General features: G+C 43.7%; 1 protein-coding gene across 2 annotated transcripts; it reads left to right on the top strand.

Moving 5' to 3' along the window:
* The first annotated feature begins 2,016 nt into the window (after nt 1-2,016).
* Nucleotides 2,017-13,998, top strand: METTL3 (methyltransferase 3, N6-adenosine-methyltransferase complex catalytic subunit). Of its 2 annotated transcripts, none has more exons than XR_016271964.1 (11): nt 2,017-2,136; nt 3,370-3,572; nt 4,151-4,543; nt 6,606-6,781; nt 7,815-8,031; nt 8,580-8,767; nt 10,180-10,218; nt 10,814-10,969; nt 11,933-11,998; nt 12,119-12,231; nt 13,309-13,396. XR_016271964.1 is itself a non-coding variant. In XM_089480190.1 (11 exons), the coding sequence occupies exons 1-11, from the start codon at nt 2,043-2,045 to the stop codon at nt 13,418-13,420; spliced, it is 1,710 nt and encodes a 569-aa protein (XP_089336316.1). In that variant the 5' UTR covers nt 2,017-2,042; the 3' UTR covers nt 13,421-13,998. The 2 variants fall into 2 exon arrangements, 1 of the variants encoding a protein (XP_089336316.1); XM_089480190.1 differs by having other exon boundaries at nt 10,814-10,922; nt 13,309-13,998.
* Nucleotides 13,999-14,362: the final 364 nt, after the last annotated feature.

The raw sequence follows: 14,362 nt of genomic DNA, 5'->3' as shown, positions 1-14,362 counted from the left end.
ACGTGACATTACAAGGTGGTAAGACATTACTCTCTATCCCAGACCCAGTGTGTAAAATGAGTGTTAATAGTGGGCTACTCTCAGTAGGGATGTCATTAGCTACTTTTCCCTCTCCCTTCAGCAATGTAGGAACCGGAGCTTGGAAACTTTCTTGGAAGCTTATGACATCTGGTCACCCTTGAGTACAAATCACTTTGGAGTTTCGCCCTTCAGGCTCCTGCCACACTGCAGAGATAATCCAGTTTGACGCCGCTTTAACTGCCATGGCTCAGTCCTCTATGGGATTTGTAGTTTGGAAGGGCAGCAGAGCTCTCTGTAAGGGAAGGCTAAAGGTCCAAAACACACTGCAAAAATAACCCAGTTTGAGACCACTTTAACTGCCCTGGCTCAATCCTCTATTGACTTCTGGGATTTGTAGTTTGGTGAGGCACCAGAGCTCTCTGAAAGGGAAAGCTAAGGTCCAAAACACACGGTACAAATAATCCAATCTGAGACTGCTTTAACTGCTCTGGCTCGCTGCTAGGGAATCCTGGGAATTGTAGTTCATTGTGGCACCAGAGCTCCTTGACAGAGGAGGCTAAATGTCTCACAAAATTACCGTTCCCAGAATTCCCTAGAGTTGATCCAGGTAAATTAAAGCGGTCTCAAACTGGATTATTTCTGCAGTGTGTTTGGGACCTAAATCAGGACAGCTAATGATCTTACATAACTATCTATCGATCGATATGTATATATACCTTTTGTGTGTGTGTGTAAATCATTTTTTAAAATTACAATAAAAATTTAAAAACAATTAAAATAATCTAGCTAAAAACAGTATAAAATGACATTATATATATATATATATATATATATATATATATCATTTTATACTATATATGTATGTATATATATTTGTTTTATGTAATTTTATACTATTTAGCTAGATTATTTTAATTATTTTATTATTTATTATACTGTTTTAGTGAGATTATTTTAATCTCGCTAAAAACAGTAAAAATGACATAATATGTTTTATGTCATTTTATACTATATATATATATTTATGTATATACATATAAATAAATATATATAATAGATTTATATATAATATATAATAAATATATATTTATATATGTTTTGTCATTTTATACTGCTTTAGCTAGATTATTTTAATTATTTTATTATTATTATATTTATTTTATTATTATTTATTATATTGTTTTAGCTAGATTATTATAATCTAGCTAAAACAGTATAAAATGACATAAAACAAATATATACATATGTTTTATGTCATTTTATACTGTTTATATATATATATATATATATATATATATATTTGTGTGTATGTATATATATATATAATATTTATATTATGTTTAATATATATAATATAAATATTATGTGTGTGTGTTTTATGTCATTTTATACTGTTTATTTTGTGTATATATATATATATTGCGTATAATATATATAATATAAATATTATATGTGTGTGTGTGATTTTTGCCATTTTATACTGTTTTAACTAGATTATTTAATTTTTTTATAATGTTTATTCTAATTTTTAATTTGTAATTTTAACAATTGTAATTGTGTGTGTGTGTTTTTAAATGATTTTTATGTGTGAGCTGCCTAGGGTCCCTTCTTGAGAGAAAAGCAGCACAGAAATGAAACAATAAATAAACAAATCAATAAACCTCTCCCCAAACTACAAATCCCAGAATTCCCTAGAAGGGAGCCCTGGCAGTTAAAGTGTCAAATTCCATTATTTCTACAGTGGGGCAACAGCCTTGGAAAAGAACAGCCAGTCCCAAGCTTTATTCTTTCCCTCCTTCAGAGATCTGTAACAGGTAGAGGAAGAAGGCAGCAAAGAGAAGGGAAATTCTGCCCTCTTCAAAGATGGCCGCCTAAGCTTCACCTTTTTCTCTGAACAGCCGCTGCCCTCATTCGCGGAGGACTCGACGGCTTCAAAAGCGGAAGTGTGTTCACTTTACCTCAAGCCCCCCGGAAACACTTCCGGTTGTGTGTTTTTGTTACCAGAGCTGTCGGCTGGGACGATGTCGGACACATGGAGCTCCATCCAGGCTCACAAGAAGCAGCTGGACTCGCTGAGGGAGCGACTGCAGCGGAGGAGGAAGCAGGAACCCTTGGGTGAGGAGCATGGGAGACCATGACTGCAGAATGAATGCAGTTGAACATGAGTCAACAGTGCGATGCAGCAGCTAAAAAGGCCAATGCGATCCTAGGCTGCATCAATAGAAGTATAGTGTCTAGATCAAGGGAAGTCATAGTGCCACTCTATTCTGCTCTGGTCAGGCCCCACCTGGAATATTGTGTCCAGTTCTGGGCAACACAATTTAAAAAGGATGCTGAGAAACTGGAGAGTGTCCAGAGGAGGGAGACCAAAATGGTGAAGGGCCTGGAAACCATGCCTTATGAAGAGAGACTTAGGGAGCTGGGGATGTTTAGCCTGGAGAAGAGAAGGTTAAGAGGAGATATGATAGCCCTGTTTAAGTATTTGAAGGGATGTCATATTGAGGAGGGAGCAAGCTTGTTTTCTGCTGCTCTAGAGAATAGGACATGGAGCAATAGATTGAAATTGCAAGAAAAGAGATTCCACCTCGACATTAGGAGGAACTTCCTGACAGTAAGAGCTGTTTGACAGTGGAATATGCTGAGTATGATGGAGTCTCCTTCCTTAGAGGTCTTTAAGCAGTGGCTGGATGGCCGTCCGTCAGGGGTGCTTTGATTGAGAGTTCCTGCATGGCAGAATGGGGTTGGACTGGATCAGGGCCCTTGGGGTCTCTTCCAACTCTAGGATTCTATGACACCACTTTAACAGCCGTGACATTATGCTAGAGAACCCTGGGACTTGCAGAGGGGCCACAGCTCTCTGACAGACCAGGATGAGTACCTTGCCACACTACAGATCCCAGGGTAGTTTTCCCAAATTCTGGTCCTCCAGGTGTTTTGGAGTTCAGTTCCCAGAAGCCTCAGCCATCTTGGCCAGTAGTCTGGGATTCTGGGAGCTAAAGTCCAAAGCCTCTAGAAGGCTAGAGTTTGGGAATCATTGATCTATATACTGTAGAAGTAATGTACTTTGATACCACTTGAACTGCCACACCTCTCTCCTAGAGAATCCTGGGATTTGTAGTTTGGTGAGGCGCCAGCACTCTTTGGCAGGGAAAGCTAAAGACCGTGTGAAACTCCAAATCCCAGGATTCCATAAGATGGAGCTGCAGTACTTGGCCAAGCTTGTTGTGTGTGTTTCTGAGAGTTGCATTCCAAGTTTTGCTTTCTGGAAATTTAAATGCAAGGACAGGGAATTTCAGATAGGGAGACTTAACCTGTATTGTGTGTCTTCTTCTTCCGTTCTCCTTCCAGACCTAAGGAACCCGGAGCTGGCCCTCAGTCCTCCCTTCCGCAGTGACAGCCCAGTGCCTTCATCTGTCACACCTAGCACTGCCACTGAGCCGGGGGATCTGGTGACAGACCCTGAGCTTGAGAAGAAGCTCCTGCAACACCTTTCGGACCTGGGACTGGCCCTCCCCACAGATGCTTTGTCCATCTGCCATGCCATTTCAACGGTGAGCAACAAGGCAGCCCATGCTGCTTGAGGCCCATCAGTATCTTCTTCTCATCTGCTCCTGTTTTCAACTCTGGAAGTTTGGTGACAGCATGGGCAACCTCAAGTGTATCTAGGAGTGACCATTTTTATTCCCCTGTGATCTGCCATAGGCCAAAGATGTAAGGTTTTAGGTTGTTTGTGTTGTTTTCAAAAACTACTTCCACACTGGAAGTAATATCAAAAGAGCCAAGAAACATCTTCCAGATGTTGCTAAACTGCAGTTCCCAGCATTCCTCACCATTGGCCCATCTCACTAGGCTGCTGGGAGCTTCAGTTCAACCAGATCTCAAGGGCCCCCTGATTTTCCACCCTACACTAAAGCAACTTGTTAGTTGTGTGCCTTCAAGTTGTTTTCAACTTAAGTCAACCCTAATGCAAACCTGAGTTTGGCACTAACTGAGGGATTGAGGTCAGCGTCCTGGATAGCTGCTGTGGAATTCAGACAAAAATCCAGAAAATATTTCAGCATCCCAGGTGCTGCTGGCTGATAGTCTGATTTCATGCACTCCACTGACGGGTTTGTTTTTCCCCCTGCAGCCAGAGACCCCTGTCACCCAGAGAAGCGTGGAGAGCCTGCTGCAGAAGTTTGCTGCCCAGGAGCTGATTGAGGTGAAACGGGGCCTCCTCCTAGAAGATGACCAACCCATGCTGGTCACCTATGCTGACCACTCTAAGCTCTCTGCCATGATGGGTGCTGTGGCTGAGAAGAAGGGAACAGCGGAAAGTGTTGGGGCTGGAGGGGTGAAGAGGAGAGCAGAGCAAGACATTGGGGTTTCCACATCCACGCCGGGGGCCTCTCCTTCTGCTTCAGCGATGTCAGAGCCACTCCGAGAGCCTCCCAAAAAGTCGCGCAAGCAGGCTTCAGATTTGGACCTGGAGATTGAGAGCTTGCTAAGCCAGCAGTCCACGAAGGAGCAGCAGAGTAAGAAGGTAGGAAAGGGCAATGCTGGGCAAAGCTGGGATTTTTGGACTACAGTTCCCAAAATCACTTCTCGCTGGCCATTCTGGGAACTGAAGTGCAAAAATTGATTTATTTTTCTCCCCAAGCTCTGTCCCCCCATAACCCCTATGTTTCAAAGCTCACTAGAATGCAAGAGATGCAGTTTATCTTATCCCAGAACATTGAATCCAGTGGTGGGCAGGTGAATGCTACAAAGCGGTGCAACCTGAGCTGACTTCTCTGTGGGGGAAATAGAATGTAAGAAACAGTTTTAATTCAGTAGTTAGTACAGGGCTTTGTCCCAGTACATCGGGGTGGGAAAACTACGAGCGATTATTAATCTGGATGTCTATATATTAGTTCTAGTAACAGAAACAGTACATAGAGTACCATATGAAATATAGAGTATCGTATTTTGAACAGCAAAGAAAGATGATCCATTTGCTGATTGACTACTTCAAACCACAGATTGCTATGACATCTCTCACTTTAAATATTCTATAAACTCTGGAGAGTTGTAAGAGGAGCTGCTGTTCCTCGGCTGAGTCAGTCAAACAGACAAGAGCTTCCTTGCAGCCAGGCATCATCCTGGTGGCGGTGGCAGCGGAGTACCTTTCTTCTTTCTAACATCTTTCTCCCTGATGGGGCTTCCCCAAAGGGTTTCATGGCTGCATCCATAAAGTTTTGTGGGTTTTTCAGGCTATATGGCCATGTTCTAGAAGAATTTATTCCTGACATTTCTTCAGCATCTGTGGCTGGCATCTTCAGCCAGCCCACAAAACCCACAAAAATCTACATCTCTGAATTACCAGTAGATGTGGAGCATAAGTGGGACGCCACCTTTGCATTTATAACTAGAATGGGGGCTTCCCACTGTGATATCTAATTAGTCACTGTTGGAAAAGAACACTGAATTAATTCAGTCAATTAATTCAGTGAATTAGATAGGCCTTTGATCTGATCCAGCAGGACTGTCCTTAAATCCTCTGCATAAATGCTCCTTTTCCTAAATGATGACTGGGGATTGTGTGACCCTCTAGGTCAGTGATGGCGAACCTATGGCACGTGTGGGCACACGTGCCTTCGCCCCAGCACAGAGTTTGCCAGGGTTTGTTACTAGAAAGCCAGAGGGACATGGCACTTTGGAATAAATAAGTAGGTTTTGGGTTGCAGTTTGGGCACTCGGCTTCTAAAAGGTTCTCCATCACTGCTCTAGGTGTTGTTGAACTGTAACTCCCGCCAGCCTTTGTAGTGTGGAATGGTGAAAGTGCAGTCCAACATCTGGAGGGCTACACTTCCTATCTTGTGCTTCACCTTGGTACTGCCAAAAAACAACACATTAAACATTAACTACAACTTTCCAGACTCCAACACTAAAAAAAGAAGGGCCTGCTTAACCTTTAATATTATTGTTGTGGTCATTTTCTATCTCACCATCGCTGTATATGGCGCTTTACAAGTAAAATAACAACAGAACAGTTCTCTGTCCTCAAGCTTACAATCTAATTAAGACATGAAACAAAAGGAAAAGAGGGTGGCAGTGGAAGGGAGATTGAGCCCAGCAGATATTGCCTCTTCTTGTCTTCCTCCAAGGCACAGCAGTGGCATTTGAGATGAAGGGAAGGCCTTTCATCTACTTCTGGGCATAAGCATGATGGAGCTGTGCTTAAAACATATGAGCAGTTAGTATGAATAAGAGAGACCCAGCATGGTGTAAGGGTTTGAGTATTGGAGTAGGATTCTGGAAGACTAGGATTCAAATCCTCACTCAGCCCTGAAAACCCACTGGGTGGCCTTGGACAAGTTACACTTTTTCTGCCTTGGAAAGGAAGGCTATGGCAAATCTTGGAATAAGTCATGCCGAGAAAATCCTAGGACGGAGCCACCATAAGTCAAAGTCGACTTGAAAGCACACAACAGTAAGAACATGAATGAAGACCAAAAGAGGCTACCATGAGGGCTAGAACCTTGGTACCTAAATGTTGTGAAAACCAAAGATTCCTTGCAAATCCTCCTTTCCTCCAATGAGCACTCTGCATTCTTACCTCCCAGGTGAGCCAGGAGATCCTGGAGCTGCTGAACACAACCACAGCCAAGGAGCAGTCCATTGTGGAGAAGTTCCGCTCACGGGGCCGGGCCCAAGTGCAAGAGTTCTGTGACTACGGAACCAAGGAGGAGTGCATGAAGGCCAATGATGCTGAGCGGCCCTGTAGGAAGCTGCACTTCCGGTGAGTGCAGCCAATGATCATGGGAACTGTAGTCCAGCAATGTCAGCATAGATGTTGCTGGACATAGACACTGTTTCTTCACGTTCATTCCAAAGTCAAATACCCTTGACAGCTCTTTAATCCAAGAGAAGGTGTTGTAACACCTGGATTCCCTTCCAGCCCTATTGAATTGCCTGTTTCTGCTTCTCTCCCATTATTTTATCCAATCTAAGATTTATTTTGCAATCACAAAGCTTTAAAACACCAGATATCCTTCATGCAAAACACATTACAAAAAGTAAACAATTTAAAACAGACAGAAGATACATCAATTCAGTAATTATTTGACATTTTAATTACTTAGTATAATTAAAAGGGAGACAAAGTATGACATATGTGTCTGAATCATAATTTTATTAATCTTACCAGCAGAGAAAAAGAACTTTGCAGCAATTTCTGTTACATGCTTATTAGTATCTGCTAAACCAAATACCATTCAGAGTGCCTTCCAAGGCATTTATTTAAGAGAGATGTAATTAATTATGATGGACTCTGGAGACCAGGGTTTGAATCCCCACTCAGTCATGGAAATCCATTGGATGACCTTGGGCAAATCACCATAAGTCATTTGCAGAATGTGAAAGAAAAGGTTCCTGCCCTGAGGAACTTACAATCAGAGATCAGACACCTTAGGAGGAGAGCGGAGAAAAGGGAGGGAAATGGAAGCAAGAGTAAATAGGGAAGAATGTGCAGTTGTTTCAGTTACACATGCAGGATAGTCTTCCAGATGTGTGGCCTTCCAGATGTTGGGGTGCAGTTCCCATCACTCATAGTCAGCAGTCAGGGATAATGGGATTTACAGTCCAGCAACATCTGGATATATTGCCCATGCCTGATTTACAGGCTACAGTACATGCCTAGAAATGGGTTGAGGAGATGGGTATAGTGTCAAAGAACAAAAATGTTGGATTTTGTGAGGATATGATTAAAATAAAAGAAATGGTATCTTAGAAGTGCCTCACATCTTTTCTTCCTTCTCTCCTCCCCTTTCTAGCCGCATCATTAACAAGCACACGGATGAGTCATTGGGGGACTGTTCCTTCCTGAACACTTGCTTCCACATGGATACCTGCAAATATGTGCACTATGAAATTGACGCCTGCACTGACTTGGATGCCTCTGGTGGGCGAGAACTGAGCTCCTGCCAAGAGCTGGCCTTGCCCCAGGCAGTGGGGAGAGACTCCAGTGTAGACCGTCTCTTTCCCCCACAGGTAACAGAGAGCGGGTGGGTTTACAGATAGATCCAAAGAAAGCAAATCCTTCTACAATCAGCCCCCTGCCCCCAAGATCCACGGATTCTTTATCCACGGATTCAACCACGCATGGATATTTATTCACAAATAAATTAATTAATTAAATTTGTAAAAGCAAACCTTGATTTTGTCACTTTATGTAAGGCACACTATTTTACTATGCCATTGTATTCAATGGGATTTGTGCATCCATGGATTTTGGAATCCATGGGGGGGGATCTGGGAACCAAGCCCGAGTGGATACTGAGGGCCCACTATAATTTCCTTGTGTCAGAGTTTGGGGTTTGCTGCTCACCAAACTTGCAATGCCTTGTGTGCTTGCATATTATCCTCTCCCATCAAGTAGGTACAACTATGTGTAGTAGCCATCAGATGTTGGATTGCAACTCTCACAGTCCCTCACCATTGGCTGTGCTTTTCTAAGGCAGATGGGAATTTCAATCCAACCCACTCTAGAAGGTCCTTGCTCTAAGTTGGTTTCCTTGTTTTTCTCTCTGTGTTGGCAGTGGATTTGCTGTGACATTCGCTACCTAGACGTCAGTATCTTGGGCAAGTTTGCTGTGGTGATGGCTGACCCTCCCTGGGACATTCACATGGAGCTGCCCTATGGGACGCTCACAGATGACGAGATGAGGAGGCTCAACATCCCTGTATTGCAGGATGAAGGCTTCCTCTTTCTATGGGTCACCGGCCGGTATGGCACATAATGGGTAGCTTGGTTTGCCTGGGGAAAGACAGAAAAGACTAGTATAGGAAAGAGCTAGATCAGCACGGAGCCTGGGAAACTTTTTTTGAACTACACTTCTCAAGCAACAGTGACTGGGGAATTCTGGGAGCTGTAGTCCAAAAACTAACATTTCTAAGCCCTGAACCAGCATCTGTGTTTCTGTATATCTGAATTAAATTATGATTTGATTTGAAATCTGACATGCAGTTCAGGGATTTCTCTCTCTAAGTGTGTGTCCGCAACAATCATGGGAGAACTGTAAGGCTGAGGTAAAGCAATGAGATTTCTAGCTAAGCGGTGATTTGAACCCAGATCTTCCTCCTCCAGCATTATAACCACTACAGCAAGATGGGTGAGGGACATCAGTGTCCAGATAAGGGGTCTTGTTTTAGGAAAACAAGTTACTGCTTAAATCTGCAGGATCACCATCATTCTTAATATTTGCCAGATATGTTTCTAGATCAGATACTTCTAGACCAGATTGTAATGCTGGAGGTGGGGAACAGTGAGGCCTAGTGGGCTGTATACAACCTTCCAAGCCATTGTTGCTCTTGCCCCCCAATTTTTGCCTCAATTCCTTCAGGGTGGGGTATGTGAGTGGGAGATAATTTGCCTGGCTGTTTGCCCAACAGGAAAGGATCTGGAAGTTACTTCTGAGTCACTTCCTGATTGAAAAAAGGGCTTTACTGAATCTAAAATTGGGCTTTACTGAAACTAAAATGGCCCAGAGATGATAAAGCCATGGTGTGATTGCTCCTCCTTCCAGATATAACTTTAACACATCTTTTCAGGGGATGAGGTGGGATGCAGCCCAGCTTGGTCCTCTAGATCAGTGGTTTCCAAACTTTGGGGATTCATTTGTTTTGGACTTCAGATCCCAAATGCCCCAGCCAACTTGACCAACAGCCAGAAATTATGGGAGCTGAAGTCCAAAATCAAAGGTTGAGAACCACTGCCCTATAGGCTCACTTAGGCCCTCTAGCACTCAACAGTTGCCCACACTTATGCTAGAGGGACCAGAAGAATTCAGCCATTGACAGTCGTCCTCTGCATGGACACCTGCAGATGGTTTAGACTACAACTACCATCTTCCATCCTGGCTGTCACTGGTGGGAGTTGTAGTCCAACATGATCGGAAGTTGCTGGACTAGGGAAGACTAGTATAAATTGATATAGATAAACGTTTTCCTACCAAGACAATGCACTTTCTGATAGAGAGTTGGGCAGATACAGTTAACAGCTATTCCTCTGCTGTAAACTATGGGACATAAGTGAGAGAGGCAGAAAAGAATGAACTCTTTTTTAACTTGCCTGTGCATGTTTAGCAGGTCGTTGGGAAAGGTACCATTCATACGTATTCTCTTTCATTGTCCCCACAGGGCCATGGAACTGGGCCGAGAGTGTCTCAACCTCTGGGGGTGAGTACCATCTGTTGGGCATGGGGGATTTGTGGCCAAAATCCTCTTGGTGCAGTGTGCTACCAGCTGCAGTTTTTTCAAGGCCACACAGTGACAGTGAGGAAAGGCAGACAAAATCTCTCTACTCTGGGCAGCTTGTTTCTCCACTGCCTTCTTCACAGGGGGAAAATGTGAACCTCAGGCCACATGAGTCCTCCCGCTCCATCCTCCCGCTTTTAAAAAAATTTAGGGGGACATTTTGCCAAGAATTCACTACAAATAGCCCAAACCACTGCAAAACTCAGACATTTAGAACCTCTCATTTCCTAAAACCCTTTAATCCACCCCCACCAAGAAAGGGTCAGAATTTGGCCCAGAGCAAAACTGGAAATGACATAATGCCACTTCTTTCTTACTGAAACATGAAGAATATGCCCCCCTGGGATGGGACCCCAGCCAAGAAACACCTTCAAAGCTACTGCATCTAGCTTTTTTAACGTAGGACAGAAACAGAAACCTGACCCATGTGCCATTTCTCCATTCTGTGATCCTTCTCCTGCCCTCTTCTTTTGACACCTCTCTGTCCCCCAATTCCCGCCCCCCCCCAATCCTCCAGGTACGAACGAGTAGATGAAATCATCTGGGTGAAAACAAACCAGCTCCAGCGTATTATCCGAACGGGACGCACAGGCCACTGGCTGAACCATGGCAAGGAACACTGCTTGGTAATTCAGGGGAAGCTGGGTGATGATTCCCACCCACCCCTTAAAAAGTGAGCAGCCTATAGGGAGCCCTGGGTATGATTCAGCAGGATGGAACATATCCATTGCAGAAATTTGATGTTTAGAAGCGCAAGCTACTCACCCCCATGGCTGCTGAGGACAAGTTAGAGATGTTGCATGGCTTTTCTATCCTCTGCCCTTCCAGACTACCCCATCTGAGAAAGTTTGATTATGGGAAGAATCACTCTTGGTTTATGGTTGTCTTGTGGCCTGAGACTGGCTGCTGCCACACTGCAGAATTAATGCAGTTTGACATGTGTTAACTGTCATGGCTCCATCCTATGGAATCCTGGGCTTTGTAGTTTGTTGGGGCACCGGCGCTCTCTGGCAGAGGAGACTGTATATCTCACAGAACTACAAATCCCAGCACTCCATAGTATGGAGCCATCACAGTTGAAGCTGTGTCAAACTGCATTAATTTTGCAGTGTAGATAACATTTTCTACTGGCACCACACCTTATTGTTTTTGCCTGTTGTGGGGGGAGGCTGTCAGAAAAAGCACATTGGCTGTTTCATTTCTTTAGGACCAGAGTATATGCGCAGTAAAAATAAATAAATTGGCCAGATGGTAAAATGCACCAGGTTAGATGCAGGTTTCCGTGGATGTAACAGGTTTGGCAGAAATGCACTTCCTTGCCCCTCCCTCTTGTTGTGCCTTCAGCCCTTTGAAAATGCTACACTGATAGTTAGGGGATGTTGCTTATTGGGGTGAGCTGTAGTGTGTGGGAAGGCAGTGGGGAGCTTCCACCTCATCTCAAATGGAGGGTCCTTTGGTGAGCAGTCCATCCATTTGCAGATTCTGGATCCAAAGCACTGCAGTTTCTTGCAAAAGATAGCAGTTCTTGGGGCTTCGAGAACCAGCGTAGTGTAGTTGTTTCAGTACTGAACTACAACTCAGGAGACCAGGGTTTTGGCTCCCCACACATGGATATTTTGTTTTGTCTCCTGGACAGGTTGGAGTTAAAGGAAACCCCCAGGGCTTCAACCGTGGTCTTGACTGTGATGTCATTGTGGCTGAGGTGAGAGGTCCTACCCAGGGGAAGTGGCACAGGTGGTAGAAATAGTTTCCCTATTCCTTCCCAGCCCTCCCCTTTCCCATGCGTATTGTGCACAAATCCACACCTCTCGTTGTCCCACAGGTTCGCTCCACTAGCCACAAGCCAGATGAGATCTATGGCATGATTGAACGGCTTTCGCCAGGGACCCGAAAGATAGAACTCTTTGGCAGACCGCATAATGTACAGCCCAACTGGTAAGCATTTTGCATGACCCTTAACCCACTCCAACCCATTGTCCAAATGATGAACTAGAAATTCGGATGCATTGACTGCAGTTCTTAATTTAGTGTTCTAGGATAGAATGGAGAGCTGCTGGTTTTCTTTTTCTCTTTACAGTTTTAAGATACATCCTCTTGCCTCTCCTGTCTAGTCTAGTCCTGTCTGAGAGGGATAAACTGAAAATAAACTTGCTGGAGCCAATGGACCACCAGCATTTCTTCTTCATTTATGCCCAAAATTGTCACAAGAGGGAGCACAGACTGGTAAATGTTCCCAATTTGGCCCCGTATGACTTCTTAAGGAGTCTTGCCACATCAGACCAAAGGTTCCTCTAATTATCTTTCCACAATCTGTCCCACTTCATCTGTTAGACTACAACGCCCATTATCCCAACCACTGATTGGGAATGTAGCCCAACTACAACTGCCATCATCCCCAGCCAACATAATAGTCGGTTGTGGAGCAACACATTTGGAGAACTACCACACTGGGGAAAGCTGCTTGAGATAACTCTGCTTCCTTCACTAAACCATATAGACAGCTCAGAAGCAAGATTAATTCTCCTCTTGATTTCCTAGAAGATGCTGTTTGAATGTCCTGCCTCTTATGGACATGATTAATAGCCAGAGAGAGACACCACCCTCACCAGTTTTGTCTAATCCATTTAAGCCAGGGATCAGCAGCTGCAATATCCCCCTTCCCACTGTGGGTGACACAAATGCAGAGAGGGATAAAAATTGCTGGCCTAGAAGGGATAGGAAGTCCCATATGGTTTGCAGCTCTAGTTTTTTCAGCTGCTTTTAGGCTTTGAAGGTCTTGGGATCCAAAACTGGTCTAGGTGATCTTTTCAGGTTTATTTGTTTAATAAAAAAATCTTTAAAAGTGTTATGTTTTTTGAAGGTCTAGGACTTTTGCAGACTGCAAAACTAGGTTGCAGATGGTACATTCCCTACCATTCATCTAAGCACCCCCATCTTCTGGCAGCAACATCCTTAAATTAGGGAATTGTCTCCTTTCCTTCTCCTTACTGTTTTTCTCCCTCTCTCCTCTAGGATCACCCTTGGCAACCAGCTTGATGGAATCCATTTGCTGGACCCAGATGTGGTGGCCCAGTTCAAACAGCGTTATCCAGATGGGATAATCTCAAAGCCAAAGAACATGTAGCTGGAGGAAGGAGGCTGAGAAGACCTCAGGGCTGTGGACCAAGGATGTTTTTGTTTTGTGGAAAGGAGGCGGGTGAAAAGGAGAACGTAAAGGACAGTGTATTCTAATATTTAGGTTTTTTTTAATAAAATGGATTCTTTTCTTCCATAGCTGAAACTTAGGAAGAAACAGGAGCAAGATGCTTGTTGCTCTGGAAGTAACTTTCTCCTTTGGGGCTTAGTTTCTTGGTAGGTGGTGCCAAGGGAGCAGAAATCCCTCATTCCTAACATATTCAGGGGTAGCTGTGTTGACCATATAGCAAAGTACAATAATATTCAAAATCCACAAAACAGTGAGTCACAGGCTTGCATTTTCTCAAGGTGTTGTGTGTTGTCCCTCCAAAGAACAAAACACCAATATCTTGAGAAAATGCCTGTGACTAATGTCATATATATATATATCCTGTATGATTAACACCTGTGCCTGATAAAGAAGCCAGTGGAGCTTTGGAAGCTTGTATCTTGTGCATTTTAGTTGGTCTTATAAAGGTGTCACTGTTTTGTACAGTTTGGATGTTATTGTACTTCATTCCTAACAGTTCCTCATTCTTCCTTTGGGACTGAAACATACACATAGCAGGAGCCCTGGATGAAAGCATCTGTCCTTTCTATGTACATTTGCACACCGTAAGGAGCTAGGAACAAGACAAGGGTGTAGATCAGTCTTCCCCAACATAATGTCTGCCAACTGAGAGGGATTTGTCACGATGGCCTTGTTGGGGACAATGAGGGTTGTATCCCCTACATGCAGGATTGAGTCCATCAGCTTTTGCCAACACAGCAAATAGTGAAGGCTAGTGCTAGTTACTATATGTGGCCATATAGGCAAGAATTGTGATCATGGATGAGATCTATGCCTCTTTCAAAGGAGGGACTGTAGTCCTAGTGCATTTTCTGGTTTCCA

Source organism: Sceloporus occidentalis, unplaced genomic scaffold (genome assembly GCF_023333645.1).
Source record: "Sceloporus occidentalis isolate IW3139 unplaced genomic scaffold, rSceOcc1.0.p SCAF_14, whole genome shotgun sequence".
Taxonomy (NCBI): Eukaryota; Metazoa; Chordata; class Lepidosauria; order Squamata; family Phrynosomatidae; genus Sceloporus; species Sceloporus occidentalis.
The sequence above is the reverse complement of the archived record's forward strand: the minus strand, read 5'-3'. Positions and strand labels throughout refer to the sequence as shown.

Coding starts and splice junctions, on each gene's coding strand:
- METTL3 (XM_089480190.1), top strand. CDS start 2,043: ATGTCGGACACATGGAGCTCCATCCAGGCTCACAAGAAGCAGCTGGAC. Junction 8,768..10,179: donor TTTCTATGGGTCACCGGCCG/GTATGGCACATA, acceptor TTGTCCCCACAG/GGCCATGGAACTGGGCCGAG. Junction 11,999..12,118: donor GTGATGTCATTGTGGCTGAG/GTGAGAGGTCCT, acceptor GTTGTCCCACAG/GTTCGCTCCACTAGCCACAA.